The sequence below is a fragment of the Callospermophilus lateralis genome, chromosome 1 (assembly GCF_048772815.1).
Source record: "Callospermophilus lateralis isolate mCalLat2 chromosome 1, mCalLat2.hap1, whole genome shotgun sequence".
In the NCBI taxonomy this organism is placed as follows: Eukaryota; Metazoa; Chordata; class Mammalia; order Rodentia; family Sciuridae; genus Callospermophilus; species Callospermophilus lateralis.
Window position 1 is genome coordinate 216,154,126 of NC_135305.1, and position 24,804 is coordinate 216,178,929.

Genomic DNA, 24,804 nt, shown 5'->3' on the forward strand with positions numbered 1-24,804 from the left:
TGTGTGTGTGTGTGTTGATACATATGATATATAAACATATAAAATGTCAGAAAGCTATGTGATTCTTTGGCTCAAAGATGGTTGGAAGCTGGGACCAGGGTTGTGGCTCGGTGGTAGTGATTGCCTTGCATGAGTGAAGCAGGGTTTGAAACTTGGCACCACATAAAAATAAATTAAAGATTGTGTCCATCTACACACAAACATACACAAAAAATGATAGTGGAAACTGAAAGGACAGGCTGGCGTCTGCAGGATAGGCTGGCAGGCTGGAGGACCCAGGAAGAATTGATGTTGCAGTTTGAGTCTAAACGCATCTGGAGGCAAAAACTTAATTTTGGTGTTGGTCGAACTGAGGACCTCACACATGCTAGGCAAGTACTTTACCACTGAATTACATCCCATCCCCAGAATTTTATGTGTACTCCTTTTTTTTTTTTTTTTCTTCTCCAAGGAACCAATTTATTCTAGAACTAAATAGGATAGATTAAATAAACTTTCTCAATAAACATCTTGTGGACAGCCTCCAGTGTCACATTAGTCCCTTCCAGATGTATAAATGGTGTAATATGATTAAAGAGTCAGGTTTGAAAATAACAGTTTTTCCATTTCCTGTACTTTAGGACAAATCTCAAAACACATTATATTCCAGGCCTATAAGTGTTCAATTAAACTTATCTTCTAAAAATAACTTAGATTCAGAGAAGCATTTGCTTTATACATGTTCAAAACCAAAATTCATCCAATTTCTCCAGTGTTCCATGAAGGGAAAACTGGTTCAACCAAACAGATGTAGCAAAAATTATTTCCTATTGTGGCTTTTCTGTGGAAAAATCCATTGGTGTTTTCATCTTGCTTTCAACGTAATGGTATCAATATCCTTTTCTTCCTCTGAATCTTGATCTGGCATCCAACATTGATCTTTTACACTCAAAAAATGAATACTTCAAAGCTTTGCAGTATCCTTCCTTCAAACACTGCCGAGGAGATTTTCCTTCCTGGAGCACACAGTCCGAGTGCAGCAGACAGGCGCCCAGGTCCTCCTTCACGCCCGTGCACGCGCCGCCCTCCGGCTTGTCCTCGTAATAGCGGGGCATGACGGCGCCTCCCGCCCGCGGCGGCGCGACCCTCTCGGTGCTCAACCCCTACCACTGGCTCTTATGTGTACTCCTAATCAGATGTTTCATATATAAATGTTCCTTGTGATAGTACACGGATGTTCCATATACCCTATGTTCCACTTTTCACCAATGATAACACCTCAGACTGTTAGGTACAAATGGCAACAAACCTTCAGGAAATTAACATTGGTACAGGGTACAGACTATTCAGATGGTATCAGTTTTCATGCTTGTATGGACACATATGTATCATTACATGCAGCTTTATCACAGGCATATATATAGTTTTGGAGTTTATGGGATTCAACCCAGAGTCTATGCACACATGGCAAGTGCTGTACTGCTGGCATATACTCCAAATCCTTTAGTTGTCAAATAGCATTCAGATTTGTTTTTATTGTAACTTTTCTTTGATGCTGAAGATGGAACCTAGGGCTTCATGCTAGCAAACACTATGCCATTACTGCATTCCCAGCCTCCTCATCACTATATTTTTATCCCTTTTTAAATTAAATGAACAGTTAACCTAGAGATGGAAAATCTCATGACCTTAGAGAAATAGTACATTAGTGCATCCACCTGAGAAAGGAACTAATGTCCTAGCTGTGCAGTCAGTTGCTTCCTGATATGAATCCCAAACTTCCACTTTGTTTTATCCCAGTACTGAAGAATTGCTGACCTGAGAGAATCTGACTCCTATAGCATCCCTAGGCAGTCTCTAGGAATCAGACATGTATTGGCCTAACTCCTGACCTTGACTTGGTTTGGGGAGCTATGGGGCATTGAAATAAGACTGACAGTTTCCCAGATAGCCCCCAAACCTAGACATCCCTCTTTTCCCACCCTTTTTTATCTTTTGTTTTGCAGCATTAGGAATGGAACCCAGCGCGTGCTAGGCAAGCACTCCACCACTGAGCCACCCGGCTCCACCCTGCTTTTAACTACATCACATGTGTTTATTTGATAATTTGACTCATGATTTTGGTGTTGATATTCCTTTGAATCCCATATTCTTGTCTTTTTGTTCTTCCTCCTTCCCTCCACACAGGAAGAGAAGAGACGTTTACAGGAAGAGAAGCGACGTAGAGTTACAGCCACTGAATCGTAAGAATAATTATTATACCTTTCTTTTTGTTTGTGTTGTTTCACCTCAATTATGGAAATTACTTTCCCAGAAAGTTTGAAAAGTGGACTTTATAGTGAGTTTACCTAGCAACCATAGACCTGTTAAGGATGCTAAATTTGGGGTCAGATAAGTAACCATTTGATTTAAAATTCTCTATTGAAAAGAATGAATTAAGAAAAATACCAGTTTTCCTCCTCAGAGCTGGATTTAAAGGTAATACTAAATAATACATGTAAAATGAATAGTACCCTTCGGGGCTCCTGAGATGACCATTGCTTTTGGGTTAGGAAAGGAGATTTTATGAAATAACTTCAGGGAAATGAACCTGTACAAGTCCCAGTTGCTGTATTTTATTTTGTAACAGAGTTGCTGAACCTAGTGCAACAGAACCGGAAACAGTGACACCAGGAACACATGCTGACACTGAAGAGGAAGAGAGAGAAGGAGAAGGAGTAATACCTTGTTACCTCCTTTTTTTTTTTTTTTTAATTCTACTGTGATCTCAAGTCCCCCCTGGTTCCAGGCATGAGGGCAGGGAGTGGGCAATGTACGGGTACACAGTGAGTGTCATGAATAATCTAATAGCCTTAATTTGGTCAAGACACTCCCCAACTGTCCATAAGGAAGGTATGTCATATAAGTTGTGATGGTAAGACCTAGGGGGCCAGCTGGACCTTGGTTACTTGGTCACAGAGCTTGTCTGTCCCCTTACTTGCCTGCCTTCAGTCTTTGTGAAGACAGTTTAAACATGGGAGGTCCTTACATTCTATAGCATCATCCTGATACAAAGTTGCCGCCTTGGACTAGAGATGTAACTCAGAGGCTGATGCCTTCCTAGCATGGGTGAGGCTCTGGGTTCATCTATAGTACTACCAAAAAGAAAAAAAATTCTTAATTTTCTTTTGAGATGGTGTTTCTTTGTTGACTTGGCTGGTCTCAAACTCCTGAGCTCAAATGATCCTCCTATCAGCCTCCCAAGTAACTGGGACTCTTGGCTTAAACTACAGTGTTACAGGATCTAGTCTGTAAAAATTTCCTTATTGTCCTGCCATTTGCCCTATTAAAAAGAAGGGGCAAGAAAAATTGTCTTAAAGGCAGATAGTTTTTTACTCCTACCAAATAGATGATAGGACCAGTTTAGGTAGACTGTTTCTATAGAACATAAAGATCAGGACCACGTGGAAAAATTACTCTTTTTATTCCCCCTTAGGAAGAGAGACTCAGAAGTCAAACCAAAGAACCGTAAGTATAGTTAACTTGCCTTTGTGCTTTGACACCTAACTGCTAACGTGAGGGTTTCAGTGCGATGACTAGAGTGCTGAACGCTGGTGCAGGACTCCAGCCTGTGAAGTTCAGATCACTGCAGGGAAGGCTAAAGTCACCTGGGATGTTTTCTGACCCTGGCCTGCCCTCAGGGTGGTCCTAAACAGGCTGTCATGTGGTGCCAGAGGCCTCAGAGGCTGTGTTGATTATCTTGCTCTGATAGTGCTTGACAACCCTCCCGGAAGCTCAGCTGCTTAAAACAGCACTCATCCAGCTCAACAGCTGTTAGGTGGCTGAGGTTTACAGGGACTGATAGGGCTGACCCAGCCTCCCCATGCATAGGCCAACCTGGGCACACTCTCATGACAGGGGTAGAGCATGATGGCACAGTGAGAAGTGTAGCACTTTCTCAAGTTTCTGATGTCCCATATGAAGGACCTGAGTCCAGAGGTGGGTTGAGTACCCCATCCAAGTGCAGGTCCCTGGTGGAGAGAGACTCTGATCCCTCACATAGCCAGTTTACTATAGTTGCTGGTGCAGACCATACTCAGCCTAGCTCCAAAGGCTAGATGCCCACCTTCTTCCACCACAGGCAGAGCTCCCGTGGGGTCCAGGTAGTAGAGGCCCCCTGTCTGTTGTTCACTGCCATCTCTGATCAATATTCTGTGCAGGGCTGGGCTGGAGCTCTGTGGTGGAGGCTCTGGGTTCAGTTCCTACACCAAAAAACTCATGAAGCGGTATTTCTGAAGATCTTAAGTTCCAAAGTAACTGGTGCATTTTGGATTTCCCGCAGTGCAGATAAGAGGTGGCTTGTGCCCTGAATCTAAGAAGGAGACCACTGTAAGCCTTTCGTGGGGCTGCCTGAAGTAGCCCTAGCTGCCCAGCTGACTGACACATCTTTTGTTTTATGTGACAGAACACCTATACCGAAACTGGAGGAGGAGCTGGATGGAGAAGCCAGACCAGGGACTCACAATGAAGCGGAAGGAGATAAGCGAGTAAAGGCAAAATTTTTTTCTTTTTTAAATAATAATTTTTGTGGTAGATGGGCACAATACCTTTATTTATGTGATGCTGAGGATTGAACCCAGGGTCTCGCAAGTGCTAGGCGAGTGTTCTACCACTGAGCCACAACCTCAGCCCAAGGCAAAATCTTTATTATCTATTCTCATGTTCCTGTTTGATTGGTGGAAACAGTACAGGGCATGGCTCTGGGATTTAAACCCAGCCCCACATACTGTGGGATGACTCTGGGCAACTTAATCTGTCAGATCAGTGTCACATGTCTGCACTGATACATAGTGAGCATTGCTGTTCTGTCTGTGCACCATGTTGGAGAGCCTGTGTTTCTAGACTAAGACTGGTGTGCAACCTGCTTCTCTTGAGGCCTTTTCCACCCAAAAGTCTTGATCTGTGCTCAGCTCAGTTCGGCAAGTTCTCCTTTACCAGCCTGCCTGTTAAATCCTTCTGAGCCTAGTTCTCTTCTTGCTCCCCAGCCAGCCTCCCTGCCTCCTACTCGGCCAAAGAAGCATTTTTAAAACCTAGAACAAGCTGGGTGTGGTGGCACATGCCTGAAACCTAGCCCCTACAGAGGCTGAGGCAGAAGGATTGCAGATTCTAGGCCAGCCTGGGCAACTTGGTGAGATCCTGTCTCAAAGTAAAAAAATAAATAAAAAAGGGAGGGGGTGCTGGGGATGTATCTCGGTGGTGGAGTGACCTAGGGTTCAATGCCTAGAATCAGACACACACACACCAAAAAAAAAAAAAAAAAAACCACAAAAATAGTTGTTCCCTAGTTTTTTCCTAGGATTGGTGCCAGGACCCTCTGATACCAAAGTCTGCTTAAGTCCTTTACACAAAATGACATATTTGCAAACTATACACATCCTCCCGTATGCTTTAAATCATTTTTAGATTATGTATGCTGCCTAATACAACATAAATGCTATGTAAATAGTTGTTATACTGTACTTTTTTTTTTTTTTTTTTTGGTACCAAGGATTGAACTCGGGGCACTAGACCAATTTAGAGACAGGGTCTCACTGAGTTGATTAGCGCCTCACTAAGATGCTAAGGCTGGCTTTGAACTTGCGATCCTCCTGTCTCAGCCTCCCGAGTTGCTGAGATTACAGGCATGCGTGACTGTGCCCGACTGGCTGTTACACTATATTTAGGAAATGACAAGAACAGTGTATTCATGTTAAGGATAGGAAAATCCTGAGCATCTTCCGTCCCCAGTTGGATGGATCAGATGATAAGCAGGGCCCCTAGTTCTTGGGGCTTGACCTCTGAAAGTGTAGGTGACAGTACTATCGTCTACCTGAGCTTTAAGCAAGAGGGACAGGCTGTGTGCTGGGGGCTGCAGGCCTCTGCTCCTCTAATAGGGAATCACAAACTTGGGTAGTCCCAGGGCTACCCATGTGGTTTTTCTGCCTGTTGAGATCTAGAGTGAAGCCCAAAGTCACAGCCTTACTGGGTCATGAGCTGGTTGGCAATGGTTCCCTGTTTTTGTCCCATGGCACATGAGCCGTAGGTATGGCCGCCAGTGGGCTGTGATGTCTCACTGCCTCTCTCCTTTCCTGTCCAGATATGGGTTGCATTTCCATCAGTGCTTGCCTGAAATCCCTTCAGAAGGGAGAGGCAATAGAAGTATAAACACTCTATCCTCAGTTGGACTTTTTGCCCCTTGGTAGAAAGGGATGTCAGGATCAAACATGTGGCTTTTTAAACTTTTAGTTGTAGAAGGACACTACACCTTTATCTTATGTTTTATGTGGTGCTGAGGATCGAACCCAGTGCCTCACACTTGGTAGGCAAGTGCTGCTCCACTGAGCCACAACCCCAGCCCCCTAGTAAGGTATTTTATTATACATAGCCTCACAAAATACTAGATTGTCCATGTAAGTTAATAACAGAGTTGGGAAATTCTGCTTTTTTTTGTTAGCAGTAGGGATTGAATCCAAGGCAGTTTACCACTGAGCTACATCCCCAGCCTTTTTTATTGTTTTGAGACAGGGTCTTGCTAAGTTGCCCAGGCCGGCCTTGAATTTGTGATCCGCTTGCCTCTGCCTCCTGCATTGCCAGAATTAGTAGTGTTCCATTGCACTGGCCTGGAATTTCTGCCTTTTCTCAATCTTTTCTTTTCTGAAACTCTATTCCTTTTTTTTTTTTTTTTTTTTTCTTATATCCCAATGTCTGTAAAAGTCTTAACCACTTACCAGAGGACTGGTGGGACTTTAGCCTTTCTGGACAACATCAGCACAATGTCCACAAATTCCCCTTTACACTCAACTCTCCTAGGACAAAAGTTGGCAGGGTGTGGCTAGCAGGCCAAATCCAGCCCACTGCCTGTTTTTGTAAACTTTCTTAGAATGCAGCCACATCTCTTTATTCATACTTTCTGCAGCTGCTCTTGTGGTACAGTGGCAGGAAGGATAGTCGTGACACAAACCCCATAGCTTACAAAACTGAAAATACCTGGCCCTTAACAGAAGCAGGTCACCAACCCCTGGTCTAGGCAATTTGTTTGCAGGGGTATGTGTTGGGTGTTATAGAAGATTCTTTAGTACCTGCCTATTGGTAGGTTGGGGAAACTGGGGAGTAAATATTTGAAGCTTCATCTTGACCCTGTAGTCCTGCCCGTGCTGTTCCTGTTCTCTGGCTCTGTAGTGCAGAAGGCTTTAGCCTGTTTTCTGGTATCGAATTTCATCTTGCTATCTGTCTCAAACTAATTTTTTCCTTCTTTATTTCTCTCTCCCCTTTCCTTGTTAGGATGAAAGGAGGTCTAGAAGTCAATCCAAAGACCTGTAAGTAACTAAAATGCTTGTTTGTCATCTCAGTTATTAAAACCTCTGTTCTAGAACCTGGGATGATACAGGAGTCATGGGGAATGGTTGGTGTTGGAAAGAAAGTGCCAATGCGCAGGGCTGGGTGCCAAGTCATCCTGTGCCCACCCTTTCCTGAACCTGGCACAGTTGTGTCTCAACTTCCAGCACTTTCTTCAGGGCTCACGTCTGTGGGGGCTTCTGTGGGCCTTGTTTTAGGGTGACAAGTTAGCAGTCTGCTTCAGAGCCCCATGAACATTTTGCTTTTCAATAGGGAGGCCTTATTTTGTCATTCGGCACAAGTTGACAAGTTTTTCTGAGCTAATATTTGATACATATTTGTCCACCCAACAGAGCTGCCAAACGGAGACCTGACGAAAAAGAACCTGAACGAGTAACTCCACAAATCTCTGAGAGAGATGAGGATGAAAAGGTAAAGGTCATGCTTTCAATCTCATTGTATTTCATAAAGTCCATTGACTAAATGTTTAAAAAATGGGATTTTATTTAGGTATTGGGGGTGAAGCACTCACCCAGCATGTACCAGATCCTGGATATAATTCCTAGCACTATGCAAAAAAATTTTTAACTTGCATTTATTATGAAAATATTCAAACATACCCAGTAGACCAAAGGTAGTAAATCTCTACATACTCATTCTCAGTCTTCAGCAGATAGCAGCTAAGGCCACGCAAGTTTATTTTCACCCAAACCTTGTCCTACGTGATGTTGCATAAGTTAGACATAGTACAAGAGAAATCTCAAAGGAAGAGCTCATTTTAAACATGACCATAGGGTGTTATCATACATCAGGTAATATATCTAGTCTGTGTTCGCATTTCCCTGGTTGTCTCTTATTTTTAGAGTTTGAATCATATGCCCAAAGATCTAGACAATGTACAATCATGTATTGCTTAATGACAGGGATATATTTTGGGAAATGATTCCTTACATGATTTTGTCATGGTGTGAACATGAGTGTACATACACAAACTAAGATGGCTATGACACATCAGCAGGTGACAGACGGTGGTCTCATGGGTCCATCAGTCAAGATGTTATACAATACAGGATTGTATTTGGTTGAGATTTGTCCTAAACCTCTAGTTTTCCTGATCTGCAAATTTCTTAACTAAGAAATTTTTCTTATCTGTAGTGTCCTGGGTTCTAGATTTTACCAGTTTTTATCTTCTTCAGCCCTATCTCCTTCAGGCTGCTTGGCTAGATGCAGGTTGTTACTTTAGAGAACTTATTAGGAGGTGGTGCTATATGCTTCTTGCAGTATCACCTTGGTAAGCACAGTGGTCTCTCAAGGATGAGATTGGTCCTGGGCTCAGATGGCATCAGCCTGATCCGTCCATTATAAAGACCCTTCACCTTTTCATCTTTTTTTTTTCCCCCTATTGTTGAGGATCAAACGCAGTCCTCAGTGGGTGTGCTTGGTTTTTTTTTTTTAGTTGTTGATGGACCTTTATTTTTATGTGGTGCTGAGGATCAAACCCAGTGCTCACATGCTAGGCAAGTGTTCTACCACTGAGCCACAAACCCAGCCCTGTCTTCACTGTTTCGAACTGTTATTGCAACCGTGATTTTTGCCAAAAGTTGCAAAGTGGCAGTAATCTAAGTCCTTTGCTTGCCTTATTTTTGGCAGCACTGGGGATTAAACCCAGAACCTTGCACATGCTAGGCAGGAGTTCTACCTCTTAGCTACATAGCTGGCCCTTTCAACAATTTTATCTTTAGGCTCTCTTGCTACATTATTACCCAGGCTGGACTTGAACTTGTGATTCTCTTGCCTCAGCTTCCTGAGTTGCTGGGATCAAAGGTGTGTGCTACTACACCTGGCTTACCTGAACCCACTCTAAAAATTTCCCTATGATGAGTTTGCTCAGGCTGCCATAACACATTGTGCAGCTCACATGACTGACTTTGGGCTGGGTCTGTGGCTCAGAAGTAGAGCACTCACCTAGCATGCATGAGGCACTGGGTTTGATCCTCAGCACCACATAAAAATAGATTGTGTCCACCTATAACTAAAAAAATGAATGTTTTTTTAAAAAAAAAAAAACCTGACATATATTTGCTCCATGTTTGGAGGCTAGAAGTAAAAAGTTAAGGTGGAGGTATCAGGGATAGTCTCTAGTGAGGCTTCTCTGGTTCATACAGCTGCCACCTCACTGTGTTCATGTGGATTTCCTCTGGACTGGCACCTAAAGAGCGGGCTCTGGTGTCCCTTTCCCTTTATAAGGACATCACTCATACCTTTAACCTCAGTTGCCTCCTTAAAAGCCATGTCTCTGGCCAGGCATGGTTGTGCCCACCTGTAATCCCAGCAGCTCAAAGGCCAAGGCAAGAGGATTGTGAGTTCAAAGCCAGCCTCAGCAATAGTAAGGCTCTAAGCAACTCGGTGAAATCCTGTGTCTAAACAAAATAAGGCTGGGGATATGGCTCAGTGGTCGAGTACCCCTGAGTTCAATCCCTGCTGCCCCCCAAAAAACCTGAATATAGTTGGCACCCCATTGGGTTTTAACTTGTTTCATCCCATAGTTCCAGAAGTAGAACACCTAGAAAAATGTAAGTTATGCAACAAATAGTCTAGTTATGCTAACTTTGAAATGTTTTAAAGGACTGTTTTTTACTATTTTGAGTAATAGGTGACTGATAAGAGCATATGAATGTAATACTCTTTACTTCACATATGGAAAAAATTCAGGGTATATAAGCTCTAGATTATGACTTTTAAATCTATTTTAATATACTTGTGTCAATTTTACTGAATTATTCACAGAATTAATAACTTGAGGCTGAATGGGTTAGCGTTAGAATTTGGAGGGGACACAGTTCAGCTACTTTCCTAGATACCACTTGTACAAGAAAGCTAGGGTTTATTTGTCTTAAATTGGCTCCTTGGGACTCCTAAGGAAGTCTTTGGTTATAAGACTTTTGTAAGATTTGGGCACTGGGATGAGTCGGGTCTTATCTCCTGTTCCTCTCATTACTTTCTTCCCCATTGCATAAGTTTTTTGATAATTATATATGGAATTCTCAACTTGGAAGCCCCATCCAGATATAGAATTCTTTCTTTATTCTGCTTTTGTCTCTTGTATTTAGGAGGAAAAAAGACGAAAAACTACACCCAAAGAACCGTAAGAATTTTTTCGTTTATATGAAGCAGATCATAATGTTAAGACAGTTCTTCTAGAAGGAAGTAGCTTTGAGTTGCTGGAGCAACCTTAGCCATTGAGTTGGGTTGGGGACCAGGATACTCCAGTTCTGCAGGCTGGAACAGGATTCCTCTAGGCAGTAAAGAACCACTTGTGACCTGGTGCCTCCTCAGTTACTATGGCAGCTGGTGTCTGTGGTTGGGGGGTGGATTAGGCTTCAGTCTGACAGGGTGGATTTTGATATATTCTGAATTGATTAAAGTGCAATCAGTTTTGTGCTTTATTCCCAGAGCTGAGAAAAAAATGACTCGGAACAAAACCCTTTTGAACCCCAAGGTAAACATACACGTGGGAATGAGGCAGGTGCTGTGGTGCCGTGAGGGTTGCTCCCTCTGCCTCTGAGGCCATTTCTGTTCCTGTTCCCACAGGTTCAGCCACCCAAGTGCAATGAATGCGGGCAGTTCCTGGATGATGTTGACCTCAAGTATGAGCAGCACCCCTCTGATGCGGTAAGTTCCAGCACTTTTGTCACCCTTTTCTCTCACACCTCCTGTGTGCTTCTGCTTATTCGTCCCATGTCCCTCAGCTGGAAGAGCCCCAGATGTTGACAAATGAGAAACTGTCCATCTTTGATGAAAATGGATCTGGCTTTGGGAGTTACGAAGATCTTCCCCAACACAAACTGACATACTTCAGGTAACTGATGTGCTTGCATGTGGGTGTTTGCTTCATTATATTAAGTCATGTCTCTGAAATCATTCAAGTTCTTGCTATCCTGGAGAAGTCCTTAACACCTAACCTGCAACGTTTCTCAAGCTGCTAACCATTTGTGGGTAAGAGCACAAAGCTGGTGGAGGTATAGTAGACCTTGCCCAGGTATATCAGTTTTGTATTTTGATTCTTAACATCTCTACATATTAAGTCTGCAGTCTGTATCCATCTTGAAGGTCAGCTCTGTGCTGGGTGCTGATCTAGGTCCTATTAAGTCCTAGCCTTCATGAGACAATATAAGTGACACCTGCTGGGTATAGGTTGAACATTCCCTATCTGAAACACTTGGTCAGAAGTGTTAGATTTCTATTTTATTTATTTATTTATTTAGAATATTTACATGTACATGAGATTTCTTGGATGGGGCCCAAACTTAAACATGACATTCACTTGTTTCACATGTTTTATATGGCAGGCATTTCAGTGCATCTGCTTTACACAGGGTCAGGGGTGCACATTTCCACTTGTGTCGTGTTGATGCTCAGTGTTTTGGGATTTTGGATTAGTGATGTTCTCTCAAACTGTATCAACTATGACAAATTTCAAAGCCTGTTGAACACAGGTGGGAGAAAGATCCTCTGTTTAGAGGGTGATACCTTGAGTAAGCTCCTTGGTCACAAGAGAACTCTGGGGAGAGCTGGGGTGGAGGTGGCGTGCCTAAGGGCTCGGATGGGCCTGTGCTGGCTGTGGAGGGTGTTAGTCTGGTATGGCCTACATGGCAATGGGGCCCAGGCCTTGGAGCCTATTTCTGGTGGTGGGGAGCCCCTCAGGAGTACCCATTAGAAGTCCTAGGTGGACATAGCTCCTGGAACCACACCCCTTCCCAGGATGGGATTCTCCTGCTGGCTTGGACAAGATTCATTTACGTGCAGCCTCACTCCACATGCCTTCTGTGGTTGACATGCCTCCTCCCCTTCTCCTTCCCAACCACTGTGATCCTGATCCACATCAAGAGGCTGTCTGGCTTCCAGCAAGCCTCAGGGCCAGGCCCAAAGTAGGGCACCAGATCTCTGGTGGGCTTGAGTGAAGCCTGCTGGGGCAGACACAGCGTAGGGTTGGGCCTGAGGGCCTCCTTATGATGTTGACCTCAAGTATGAGCAGCACCCCCCTGATGCGGTGAGTTCCAACACTGTTGTCATCCTTTTCTCTCGCACCTCATGTGCTTCTGCTTATTGGTCCCATGTCCCTCAGCTGGAGGAGCCCCAGATGTTGACAGTTTAGACGGACAGTTTGTCATCTAGGGTAGGGGCTAGTGCAGGCTTGAATGCCCTGCTGTCTGCTGCAGTCAGGGGTTTCTGTCAACCTGTTCTTGTTGGGGTGGTACTGAGGACATGCTTCCCTGGAACCAGACTGCCTGGGTTGTTAAGGGACTCTGCATGTGATGGAAACAAGTAACAGGCAGGGTCCAGCCTGTGAGTCTGGGTTTTATCCCTGCCTGGAGACGAAGTCCTCTCCAATGTTGCCTCTATGGAGAGAGACCCTGTCAGGCCAGGCACTGATCTTTCCCTCCTGTGGCCCTCCTTTGATACATTCTGTCCATGTCTTTCCACTGGATCTTAAGTCCTGAGGGAGGGATTGTGGAGTCTGTCCATGGTACCTGGCATGGGGGCCAGGCTCAATTCTGGGTGTTTAGTTTTTTATTACTTAAAAAGTTCTGACTGGGGCTGGGAATGTGGCTCAAGCGGTAGTTCTGACTGGGGCGTAGCTCAGTGGTAGAGCCCTGGCATATGCAAGGCGGGGCCAGTCTCTAGGACTGCAGAAATATTGGGAGAGGCTGAGGTGGAGCTCGGTGGTATAGGATCCAGCATGCCAAGCGGATGCTCTGTTTAAGTCCCAGCACTGCAAATAAAGTTTTGAAGTTTGTCCTCTTCTGATTCCTCACTTACGGAATAACTTGCCCCTAAATGTCAAGGGGTGTCTGAGCAGAAATGTGGATGCCCATTTTATGGTTGAGATTGAACCCCCCAACAAGAGGCACAAGGCATTCCCTACATGACACATTCTCCCTTTTCATCTGTTCTATAACCTGCTTTAAGTTGTGGAATTTTTGTTTTTGGTAGCAGGAATTGAACCTGGGTGTACTATATTGCTGAGCTATATCCCCAGTATTTTTTATTATTTTGAGATAGGGTGTCTCTAAGTTGCTGAGGCTGGCTTTGTACTTGTGATCCTCCTGCCTCAGTCTCCCAGGAGGCTGGGATTACATGCCTGACCATCATGCCCAGCTTAATTTTCTTGGTGAAGTGATTCACATAACCCAAATTGACTATATATAGTACAAAACATCCTGAATAGGTAAATCTATAGGAATAAAGTAAATTGCAATTTCTAAGGATTTGAGGGAATAGAGAGCGACAGCTTAATGGGTACAAGGTTTTATTTTGGGTAATGGAAATGTTTTAGAGCTAGATGGGTCATTGTGCAGTGTGGCGAGTGAGTAGTCTGTTCTAGAAGCCAGTGTTTCTCCCACTGTCAGTCTTTTTTTTTTTTTTTTTTTGTACTAGGGATGGAACCCAGGGAACTTCACCACTGAGCTACATCCCCAGTCCTTTATTCATTTTGAGCCAAGCCTCATGAAATTGCTGAGGGTGGACTTAAACTTGCAATTGTCCTCCTTCACCCTCTTGAGTTGCTGGAATTAGAGGCATGCATACCATACCCAGTTTCCCACTGTCTCACCTCAGCGTCACTTTGACATGGGTCAGGGGATTGGATAGATGCCATGGGTGATAGAACATGGTACTAATCTTATGTTCTGGCAGCCAAAAAGATAACCAAGTCTAGTACTTGTCCATTGCCTTATGCCCGATTCTAATCGTAAGTGATGACCTGCCTTCCCTGGTCATCTGTTGAGCCTCCCTTTATTGCCCATAGTGTGTACTGTAAGCGAGGTCACCTGTGCCCGATTGACACTGGCCTCATCGAGAAGAATGTGGAACTTCTCTTTTCTGGTACAGCAAAACCAATCTATGAAGATAATCCGTCTCTTGAAGGTAGGTGTTATGATTCAGGGTTGTGTTTGGGTGTGATGGTTTAAAACCAAATGCGAAACACTTCAAAGCAATAGTCCACTGAACTGCTGCCCCTTACAGTTAGTTTGGATCTCTGCCAGTGAAAGCAAAGTCACCTTGATGAGGACTGTGCTCCCAGCTAATAAGAAACATCAACTGAGCTGGGCCCTTAGAGCTTCACATAGTTTTCTTGGGTCCTATGAGTCAGTGTGCTTATTTAGTTTCCTATTGGAAAACTTCTTCCTCTCACAGGTGGTGTTAATGGCAAGAATCTTGGCCCCATTAATGAATGGTGGATCACTGGCTTTGATGGAGGTGAAAAGGCACTCATCGGCTTCAGCACCTGTAAGTGTCGGACCAATCTCAGGATGTTCTGAATCTGAAGCGGCCTTGGCTCTTGCCCTTCCTGGGGGTTGATTGGACTCTAGTAGAAAGTCTTGGCAGGCTTGGAGAGCCCTGCTCAACCATGGCTCGTTTATCTGCATCATGTTATCTCTGGCCTCTCATGTTAATCTCTGGCCTTGGAACTGGCCCTCTAGTTTTTGGGTTTTTTTGGTACCGGAGATTGAACCCGGGATCACTCGACCACTGAGCCATATCTCCAGCCCTATTTTGTATTTCATTTAGAGACAGGGTCTCACTGAGTTGCTTAGGGCCTTGCTAAGTTGCTGAGGCTGGCTTTGAACTCTTGATCCTCCTGCCTCAGCCTCCCAAGCCACTGGGATTACAGACATGCACCACTGCATCTGGCTTGCCCCTCTAGTTTTAAAGGCAGGTCTTATTCTTTTTTTCCGTAGTGGGGATTGAAACCAGAGGGGCTCTACTCCAAGTCACATCCTTAGCCCTTTGTTTTAAGACAGGTTCGTGCTAAGTTGCATAGGACCTTGGCCTCCCGGGTTGCTGGGATTACAGGCATTGTCACTGTGCCTGACTACAAGTCTTACTCTGGCAACTCAAATCCAAACCACACTCCAGAAACCAGGAACAAGCTCACCGAACTCCATCTTAGCTCATCTTCATTCTCTAGCTGGCCCAGACAAGCCTCTTTAGGATGAGCTGATGTGTTATACGTTTTTATTTGGATGTGGAATGACTTTTACACTGTATTACTGCCCTTTTCCCAGTGTAAGTGCCATCAGGTTTAAACTGCTCTTTTAAAATGTCACATTCCAGGTATGATGGCACACACCTATAGTTTGAGCTACATGGGAGACTGAAGCAGGAAGGGTCAGTTGCCCAAGCTTGGGCAACATTGCTAGGTTCCCATCTCTTGAAAACCAAATGAAATAAAAAGAACATCTTTGCAAAGAAATAAGTGTTTGAGATGGAGGTGCTGATAATTACCTCAATTTGATCATTCCGTTTTGTTTTTAACAAAATCATGTGTTCCTGCCAGCATTTGCCGAATACATTCTAATGGAACCCAGCCCAGAGTATGCCCCAATATTTGGGCTGATGCAGGAGAAAATCTACATCAGCAAGATAGTAGTGGAATTCCTCCAGGGCAATCCTGATGCGACCTATGAAGACCTGATCAACAAGATTGAGGTAAGAGGATTGTGGTCTGCATCATCTGGGTTCAGTCCAGTTCGTACCCACTGTGGTCGTTGCTTGAACACTCACATCCACTTCCAGAATCGGCAGAAGCTGCCTGTTGGTTTTATGAGGATACCAGGGCTGGGGCTAGAGTGCTGACCTAGTGTGTGCAGGGACCTGGCTTCCATCCCCTGCACCACAAAAAAAGTCGGAAACATCTGCCTTTCTTATCTTTTTCCAAGACCACGGTTCCCCCTTCTACAATCAACTTGAATCGGTTCACAGAGGATTCTCTCCTTCGACACGCCCAGTTTGTGGTGAGCCAGGTAGAGAGTTATGATGATGCCAAGGACAGTGACGAGCAGCCCATCTTCCTGACCCCCTGTATGAGAGACCTCATCAAGTTGGCAGGGGTCACCCTGGGACAAAGGTAAGGGTGTAGCGGGAATTGAAGTGAGAAGCTGAGACCGGGACAGTTTCCTGTGTCCAGTGTCCCGGTCACATAAAATGGTAGACGCTTCTCCCTTAGGCGAGCTGAAAGACGTCAGACCATCAGGCATCCTGCCAAGGAGAAGGATAAAGGACCCACAAAAGCCACCACCACCAAACTAGTCTACCAGATCTTTGACACTTTCTTCGCAGAGCAGATCGAAAAGGATGACAGGGAGGACAAAGAGAACGCCTTTAAACGCCGACGGTGTGGCGTCTGCGAGGTAATCCACCTGAGCTGCATTCTGGTCCCCCTGAGCTGGCCCAGGTCCCAGCCACATCCCTGTGCAGCTCCTGTCTTTGTGCCTCAAGACTTACTGCTCAAATGTGACCCCTACAGAAGAATTGTGGGGAAAGAGTGGTCTGGGGGAGAACCTGCATGTTGCATAGAACAGTCTGAAGCATGACAGTAAGCCACTGTCACTGGAGAGCCTGGCCTCCTGGGGGCCTTCGGTCTTCCTGCACTTCCTCATGCGAGTCTATAGGCTCCCTGTGGTCACTGAGATAGCAGCTACCACCCATAGACGAGAGAGAGAGAGGCCATTCCCAGGAGCCACCTGTCTCAAACTTCCTGCCAAAGTAGGTGCTTGATTCAACTTAATTGGAGGTCATAAGAGACCTCTTTTTTTTTTTTGAGAGAGAGAGAATTTTTTAATATTTTTAGTTTTCGGTGGACATAACATCTTTTTTTGTATGTGGTGCTGAGGATCAAATGTGGGCCGCACTCATGCCAGGCAAGCACGCTACCACTTGAGCCACATCCCCAGCCCCCGTAAGAGACCTCTTTGATTTTTTTTTTTTTTTTTTTTTTTTTACATATGTAGTTGTGTCTCTGTATTCATGGGTTCCACATCTTGTAGTGAACTAATCGCTGATCAAAAGTATTCAGAAAGATTGCATCTGAGCTGAATGCAAACGGGCTTTTCCCTAAGCGATTATGGTGACAATTCTGTACATACTACTTCCATTGTGTTAGGGATTCTACACCTAGAGATGATTTAAAGTGGGAGGATGCACATTTATTCCAAGTAAATACCCATTTTGTATAAAGGACTTGAGCATCTTTTTGTTTTTGACTATTTAGGGCAAGTCCCAGATTCTGCAGATACCAAGAGACAACTGTATTTACTGTAGAGAAATTAACCCCCAAATTCTATGGCCCAGAGAGCACATATTTTGGAATGTTTTATAGTTTCTTTGAGGCAGCTACTGCACCTCTGCCTTTAAAGAGCTGCCACTTATGCTTCACGCTGGCTCACAGCTCTGCCTGTCTTCCTCAGCAGCAGCCCTTGGCAGGGGTTTGCACATCTTCACCATTCTTGTTGCATGCATGATTCCAATGATTATTACTTTTGAAGTCTTGTAATATAACTGCAATTGTATGCAACTGATATGTGTTAACAGAGATAGTTAACTCATCATAACTGTTTTCAACGGACTCCTCCATGACATTAATGTTGTAATGCTGCAGCAACATCCTGGAGCAAAAATTCTTGAGTTTCTCTTAGAAGCAGAGTTGCTGGATACAGGTGTGCATACAGCTATCTCTAACTGTGGGGTATTGGTTCCAAGACACCCCTTGAACACAAATCCTTGTTTTAGTCTCCTATATGATGGCATAGTATATGCACATAGACTCCAAATATCCTTTGTACACTTTATTTTTAACTTAGTTGTAGATGGACACAATACTTTTTTTTTTAACTTGGTGCTGAGGATTGAACACAGTGCCTCAACATGTGCAAGGCAAGCACCACTGAGCTACAAACCCAGTCCCTCTTTGTGGGGACTTTAAATCAACTCTAGATCACTTATAGTATCAGATATCATGTAAGCACTATGGAAATGCACTGCTGGGAATGGTACACAGGCTTGTTCAACAAGCCTTTCCTGCTGTGCTATGTGCCTGGCCCTTTTGAGATGGCATCTCCCTAGGTTACTGAGGCTGGGTTTGAACTTGCCATCCTCCTGCCTCAGCCTCCTGAGCAGTTGGGATTACATACATGTACCGCTATGCCCACCTGGAAATGTTTTTTTATATTGTATTGTTTAGGGAGTAATGGCAAGAAAAGGTCCCTATAGTGTGCTGTTTTTTTTTTTTTTGTTTTTGTTTTTTCAAATATTTTAATCTGTGGCTGCTTGGACCATGATGTGGAACTCACAGATGTAGAGAGCCCACTGCAGTTCATTTATGAATATCCCAACTTATTCCTCAGTGATGGTCAGCTTCTCAGTATTACAAATGATATCCTTGAGCAAGGCTCCTGTGAGTGTCGTCTTGGAGGTAGAGTGGCCAGGGTGTGGTGTGCACTTACCTGGAAATTGTTCTCCAAGGTGGTTTTAGCAATTTGTCTTCTGAGTGGTGCCTTTCCCATGCCACCTGTCTGGCTGCTTAATAATCCTTGCTAATCTGGAATGCTATCTTGTTTTTAACTTTTGTCATTCCTCCTATAATGTTAAATGTGTTTTTTAAAACAAACTCACCAGAAATGATTGGTTCCTTATCGCCAGTTGATTTGCCTTTTTTTTTTTTTTTTTTTTTTGCGGGGGTGGAGTACTTGACCACTGAGCCACACCCTCAGCCCTTTTATGTATTAAAGATGGGGTCTCACTGAGTTGCTTAGCACCTCACTGTTGCTGAGGCTAGTTTTGGACTCACAATCCTCCTGCCTCAGCCTCCCAAGCCTCTGGGATCACAGGTGTGCGCCATGGCGCCTGGCTTCATTTGCTTTTTTTCTTTTTTTTAATTATAGGTGGACACAATAACTTTTATGTGGTGCTGAGGATCGAACCCACTGCCTCACGCATGCCAGGAGAGTGCTCTGCCTCTGAGCTCCAGCCCCAGCTCTTCATTTGCCTTTTTAATGATATTTTTCAGGTTTGCCAACAGCCTGAGTGTGGAAAGTGCAAAGCCTGTAAGGACATGGTTAAATTTGGTGGCAGTGGACGGAGCAAGCAAGCTTGTCTAAAGAGGAGGTAGGTTGGGCCACCTGTTCTCATGGCAGCTGGTGCAGGTGTGCTGTGCAGAAGGGCCTGCCTGGTGTAGAGCAGGCAGGAGTCCTGTGTCTAGGGTCATCCCAGACTGGTCCCTGCTCCCAGACTACAACAGCCTCTGTTAGTTTGACTCCTCATAGAGAGGTCCTTACAACAAGTGACTTTGCAGGTGTCCCAATATGGCAATGAAGGAGGCAGATGATGATGAAGAAGTTGACGACGACATCCCAGAGGTGCCATCACCCAAAAAAATGCATCAAGGGAAGAAAAAGAAACAGAACAAAGATCGGATCTCTTGGGTTGGGGAGGCCGTCAAGGTAATCCTCAGATCAGACTCTCCTTTGAGTTACCGCGGGCTCCTGAGGAACAAGTGGTCTGATAATTTCCCTCGTGGTAGCCTGGACCCTGGGGCCAAGAACCTGTGTGCTACATAAGGAGCTGCAGTGGCCTAGCTCCAGAGGGGCTTTGTCTCCACCCTCTACCCTCCACCTCGTGGTGCTAGGAATTCAACCCAGGGCTTCATGTGTTTTAGGCAAGTGTTCTATGAGCTGTACCCCCAGTCCAAGCTCGTGATTTTTGAATGAAATTGTGAGGAGTTTTTTTTTGTTGTTGTTGTTTGTTTGTTTGTTTTTTGTAGTTGTATATGGACAGCATACCTTTATTTTGTTTATTTTTACTTGGTGCTAAGGATTGAACCCAGTGCTTCACATGTGCAAGGCCACTGAGCTACAGCCCCAACCCATGAGTTGGAATTTTAACTTTTTTTTTTTTTTTTTTTGGTGTTGGTGCTGGGGATTGAGTATGTTTTAGTTTTTTTGTTGTTGTTGTACTAGGGATTCAACCCAGGAGCATTAACCACTGAATTACATCCCCAGCCCTTTTTTGTACTTTATTTAGAGACAGGGTCTCTCTGAGTAACTTAGTGCCTCACTAAGTTGCTGAGGCTGGCTTTGAACTCAAAATCCTCCTGACAGCCTTGTGAGCCACTAAGATTAGGAGATTGAATCCAGGGCCTTTGCATGCTTGGTGAGCACTCTACCAACTGCAACTGAGCTGTATCCCTAGCCTATGTTTTTAACTTTTTTTGAGGGGTGTTGGGGATTGAACCAAGCACATGCTAAGCATGTGCTCTGTCACTGAGCCACATCCCCTGCACCGAGTCATGTTTTGGTCTAAGATTTCCAGAGGAACACAGAGGTGAGGCCTAGCAAGGACCCTGGAGATGACCCTTATTTGAACTTCATCTTGTTCCAGACTGATGGGAAGAAGAGTTACTATCGTCAGGTGTGCATTGACGCGGAAACTCTGGAGGTGGGGGACTGTGTCTCTGTCATTCCAGATGACTCCTCAAAACCTCTGTATCTAGCAAGGTGTGTATCCTTCTGCTTGTCTTTAGCATACTCACAAACAAGTAGGAGGTACCTGTTGAGCCAGAGTAAAACCCAAAGCCCCCAGTTCCCGGAGGGGACTCCGTTAAGCTTCTGATTGTAGATCAGATCTTTCTCCATATCCTGTCTTCTGACTCCAGGGTCACGGCACTGTGGGAGGACAACGGCAATGGGCAGATGTTCCACGCTCACTGGTTTTGTGCTGGGACAGACACGGTCCTTGGGGCCACATCAGACCCCCTGGAGCTGTTCCTGGTGGATGAGTGTGAGGACATGCAGCTTTCCTACATCCACAGCAAAGTCAAGGTCATTCATAAAGCTCCCTCGGAAAACTGGGCAATGGAGGTGAGTGCCCCTGCCCCTGCACCCCTTTCTTTCTGTGGAGGTTGTTGCTGACACACATTCCTATCCCCAAAGGGAGGTATGGATCCAGAGTCCATGCTGCCAGGGGACCATGATGATGGAAAGACCTATTTCTACCAGTTCTGGTACGATCAAGACTATGCAAGATTTGAGTCCCCTCCCAAGACCCAGCCAACAGAGGACAACAAGTTCAAGTGAGTGTTAGGAGTGGCTTTGGTGGTTCCCTCCCCATGGCCTTGTCCTGCTACTTGAGGACAATATCTGCCCCCCTACTCCATGCCAGTCCCTCTAGTATCCCAGGTGCTCCTGTATGGTGGGCTTGCTCCCTCTCCATTGGGTTCCTTGCTGACCAAACCTTTCTGACAACCAGAAAGGTTTGACATTTATGGTGACCTGCAGCTAGCTACCTTAGAGTTTTTCCTCCCAGGAGCCCGATGTGTCCTCCTACTCATGCGTTGCTCAGTGTGGTACAAAGTTGTATGACTTGGGTATTTTCTCCTGTAAACAAGATCTTTTATACCATTTTATACTAACTAGTGGGTAGCTATCTAGGGATTTTTTTTTTTTTTTTTTTTTTTTCTGTTTCTGGAGATAAGGGCGCCCTGTGTTCAACCACTGAGCTACATTTCCATACTTATTTTGAGACAGGGTCTTGCTGAGTTGCTGAGGCTGGCCTCAAACTTGGCTATTTCGCTTCAGCCTCCCAAGTTGCTAGGATTAAGGGTGTGTGCCACCACACTTGGCCGGGTATTTAAAAAAAAAAAAAAAAAAAGTAGTGCCCTGGGCTTTTCTTCTAATTTTTCTCGCACATGAACAAAAAGCTGCTGCTGTGCCTCAACTGTTGACTATCTTGGGCAGTTTGCTTTTATATCTATCCAGAATTGCCACAACAGAGCACTCTGTAAAATATTGGTTATTTCCCGTTGTGGTCATGTTGTCTGAGAACCACGTGGCTCTCAGATCACAAGAGGATCATGCTGCTTGTGGCTAACCCAGGGAGGGATCAAATTTAAAAATCTGAAGTGCAGTTTCTATTGAACATACATTGCTTCACCATCGCAAAGCTGAATCGTCTCGAGTTGGACCATTCATATACTGCAGTACAGGTGATGGGGCAAAGGCAAGAAGAGCTTGCTTAGAGCTTTCTGCGTTCTCATCAGTTTGCTGGCTTTTTGGCTTGTTTCAAATTTTGTATGTGGTGCTGGAGATGGAACCCAGGGCTTTGCATTTGGGAAGCATGTGCCCTGCCACCCGGCTATACCTCCAGTTTCCTTTGGGGGTGGTTTGTTTTTTTTTGGTTTTTTTTTTTTTTTTTTTGGTTTTTTTTTGTACTAGGCATTGAACCCAGGGGTGTTCTACCATTGAGCTCCATTCCCCAGCCCTTTTATTTCTTATTGATAGGGTCTCATTAAATTGCTTAGAGCCTCCTTAAGTTGCTGAGACTGGCCTCAAACTTGAGATCCTCCTTCATCAGACTCCCAAGTCATAGGGATTACAGACACACACCACCCACCTGGCCCCTTGATATTTATTTTTAAGGCTGTCTTCAGCTCTTTATTCTTAAATAAGTCCTTAATGTTGGACTAAGTGTGATGGTGCATGTTCATAATCCCATCTACTCGGGATGCTGAGGCAGGAAGATCCCAAATTCAAGAAACAAATAAAATGAAAGGGCTGAGAACGTAGCTTAGTGATAGAGCACTTGCCTAACATGTGAGGCCCAGTATCAAAAAAATTGTTGGATTTTTCTCACCCTTTCAGCCTTTATGGGGAGAGCAGGATGAGGCACCTCTGGTTTGAGCGCCTCACTGAGCCACTTTTACATGCTTACTTGGGTGGTGTTTACCATATTCCAGTTTCTGTATTGATGGCCCAAAAGTGGGATTGCCTTGTCATTTTCTCAAGGTGTCTCTCTAGGCCCTGATCCCAAATAAATACCTTCAAAGTGTGACCATAAGTATGAGAAAGCAGTTCCTTTAGACGTCCCCATCTGTGATTCCCCACGTGGTTACCAGTCTCTGGATTAGACTGGGGGTGGTGGCTGCATAATCTCTGCCAGTCAGTCCACGGCCACATTTCTGCCTTCACTGCAGGTTCTGTGCAAGCTGTGCCCGACTGGCCGAAATGAGGCAGAAAGAAATTCCCAGGGCTCTGGAGCAGCTCGTCGACCTGGACAGCAAAATTCTCTACAGCTCTGCCACCAAGAATGGCATCCTGTATAGGGTGGGCGACGGCGTGTACCTGCTTCCTGACGCCTTCACATTCAAGTGAGTGAGTACCCATCTTTGCCAGGCATGGATCCCTCATAGCTTCCCCCCCATCCCTCAGTACTAGACACTGCCCCACTACTCCCATTAGCATCTGTGGTCACCACTGTCCATTAGAAGGGTTGCAGTTCCCCTGAGCAGTTAGTTGAGTTTCCATTACTATAATAAAATGCCCAAGGTGACCTCCGTGTTTCACTCTACAGTCATCAGATTTTTTTAATATCTTCTAGTTGTCAATTTTAAGGACTTATTTAAGAATAATGTTGGACTAGGTGTGATGGTGCATGTACATAATCCCATCTACTCAGGAGGCTGAGGCAGGAAGATCACAAATGCACTCACCTGGGGTCCCTCTCCAGCTCTGACTATCCCTGAGGCCTCTTCTTGGTTGCCACTTTACTGTTTGTTTAGACGCGATCTGAGAATCATACCCAGTGCCTCACACATGCTAGCCAATTGCTCTACCCTGAGCTACAATTCCAGCATTCATTGCAAATTTTATGCCAAATATTCTTACAAGAAAGTGGGGTACAGCTGTTATGTGAAGATTTTAACATTGTCACTATGACTTAAGTCGTTCATTACTAAACTGTCCTTAGAGCAAGATTAGGATGCAGCGTGTCTGAATATACTTTAATGTGGTGGCAACAACTGTGATGAAATACGGTAACTCACACAGAGAAGATGTGTTTTGCCTCAGCTGTGGAGGGTTCTAGTACAAGACCCAGAGAGCCCATTGCTTTGGATCTCTGAGGGTGCTGGATGGCCATCAGTGGTAGGGAGCACATGGTGAAACCAACTTCTCTCCATGGGCAGGAAGCAGAAAAGGAAAAGAGAAAGAAGCTGGGTCTCATAATTCCCTTCAAGGGCAAAGCCCAGTGACCTAAGGATCTCTAAAGAGTGCCCCCAGGGACCAAGCCTTTGACATAGAAGCCTCTGGGGGACCTTAACGTTTGAATTACCAGAGTGAAGCTGTGACTTTGTAAGAGGCTGAGAGTGCTGCACTCACCTGGGGTCCTCTCCAGCTCTGACCAGCCCTAAGGCCTCTTCTTGTTTGCCACTGCATGATGGCAGAGTGCACCTCTCCTGCAGGGTCTCTGGGGATTGAGTTTGGGGCTTTGCCCAGGGCCTGGTTTATGGTACTGGTGTGGTGTGCATGAGTTCCTTGCTTCAGAAGATCTCTCATCTGTAGGAGGGTTGAGACTCTCCAGGGAAGAAGTCAAAGCCATAGGTAATTCCCACATGTGATCCTTTCCTTGTCTCAAGAGTCGCATGATTGGAATTAAAACCAACACTTTCTGAACTTAGTTCAATTCCCGGATTTCTAGTTTCATTTCCCTAGAATTCTACTGGAAACCTGCTCCCCAGCCTTAGTTCAGTCACTGAGCTAAGGGATACAGGAAGCAGGGTGCCTCCAGCTTTGGTGTCTTTCGGCTGTGTCACCCCTCAGGCACTGGTTGTCCTGGGGTGGAGGGGTGGCCTCCCTGTTG

General features: G+C 45.0%; 2 protein-coding genes across 2 annotated transcripts in view; one reads left to right on the forward strand and one right to left on the reverse strand.

Annotated features, from left to right (window-relative positions):
- Dnmt1 (DNA methyltransferase 1) overlaps positions 1-24,804 on the forward strand; it is a 46,151-nt gene that overhangs the window by 12,323 nt on the left and 9,024 nt on the right. The window contains exons 7-27 of the mRNA XM_076849088.2: positions 2,167-2,222; positions 2,609-2,696; positions 3,455-3,486; positions 4,424-4,505; positions 7,279-7,313; positions 7,686-7,764; positions 10,443-10,477; positions 10,786-10,831; positions 10,924-11,004; positions 11,082-11,191; positions 14,141-14,259; positions 14,530-14,622; positions 15,674-15,825; positions 16,056-16,243; positions 16,343-16,526; positions 19,181-19,278; positions 19,466-19,613; positions 20,551-20,666; positions 20,825-21,029; positions 21,102-21,241; positions 23,141-23,314. Of these exons, the coding sequence (XP_076705203.1) occupies positions 2,167-2,222; positions 2,609-2,696; positions 3,455-3,486; positions 4,424-4,505; positions 7,279-7,313; positions 7,686-7,764; positions 10,443-10,477; positions 10,786-10,831; positions 10,924-11,004; positions 11,082-11,191; positions 14,141-14,259; positions 14,530-14,622; positions 15,674-15,825; positions 16,056-16,243; positions 16,343-16,526; positions 19,181-19,278; positions 19,466-19,613; positions 20,551-20,666; positions 20,825-21,029; positions 21,102-21,241; positions 23,141-23,314 (2,261 nt within the window). The remainder of the gene's footprint in view (positions 1-2,166; positions 2,223-2,608; positions 2,697-3,454; positions 3,487-4,423; positions 4,506-7,278; positions 7,314-7,685; positions 7,765-10,442; positions 10,478-10,785; positions 10,832-10,923; positions 11,005-11,081; positions 11,192-14,140; positions 14,260-14,529; positions 14,623-15,673; positions 15,826-16,055; positions 16,244-16,342; positions 16,527-19,180; positions 19,279-19,465; positions 19,614-20,550; positions 20,667-20,824; positions 21,030-21,101; positions 21,242-23,140; positions 23,315-24,804) is intronic.
- On the reverse strand, positions 447-1,148 carry LOC143394432 (cytochrome c oxidase assembly factor 5). Its single transcript, XM_076849078.2, has one exon. It carries the CDS (start codon positions 1,092-1,094, stop codon positions 870-872), a length of 225 nt encoding a protein of 74 aa, XP_076705193.1. The 5' UTR covers positions 1,095-1,148; the 3' UTR covers positions 447-869.

Coding starts and splice junctions, on each gene's coding strand:
- LOC143394432 (XM_076849078.2), bottom strand. CDS start 1,094: ATGCCCCGCTATTACGAGGACAAGCCGGAGGGCGGCGCGTGCACGGGC.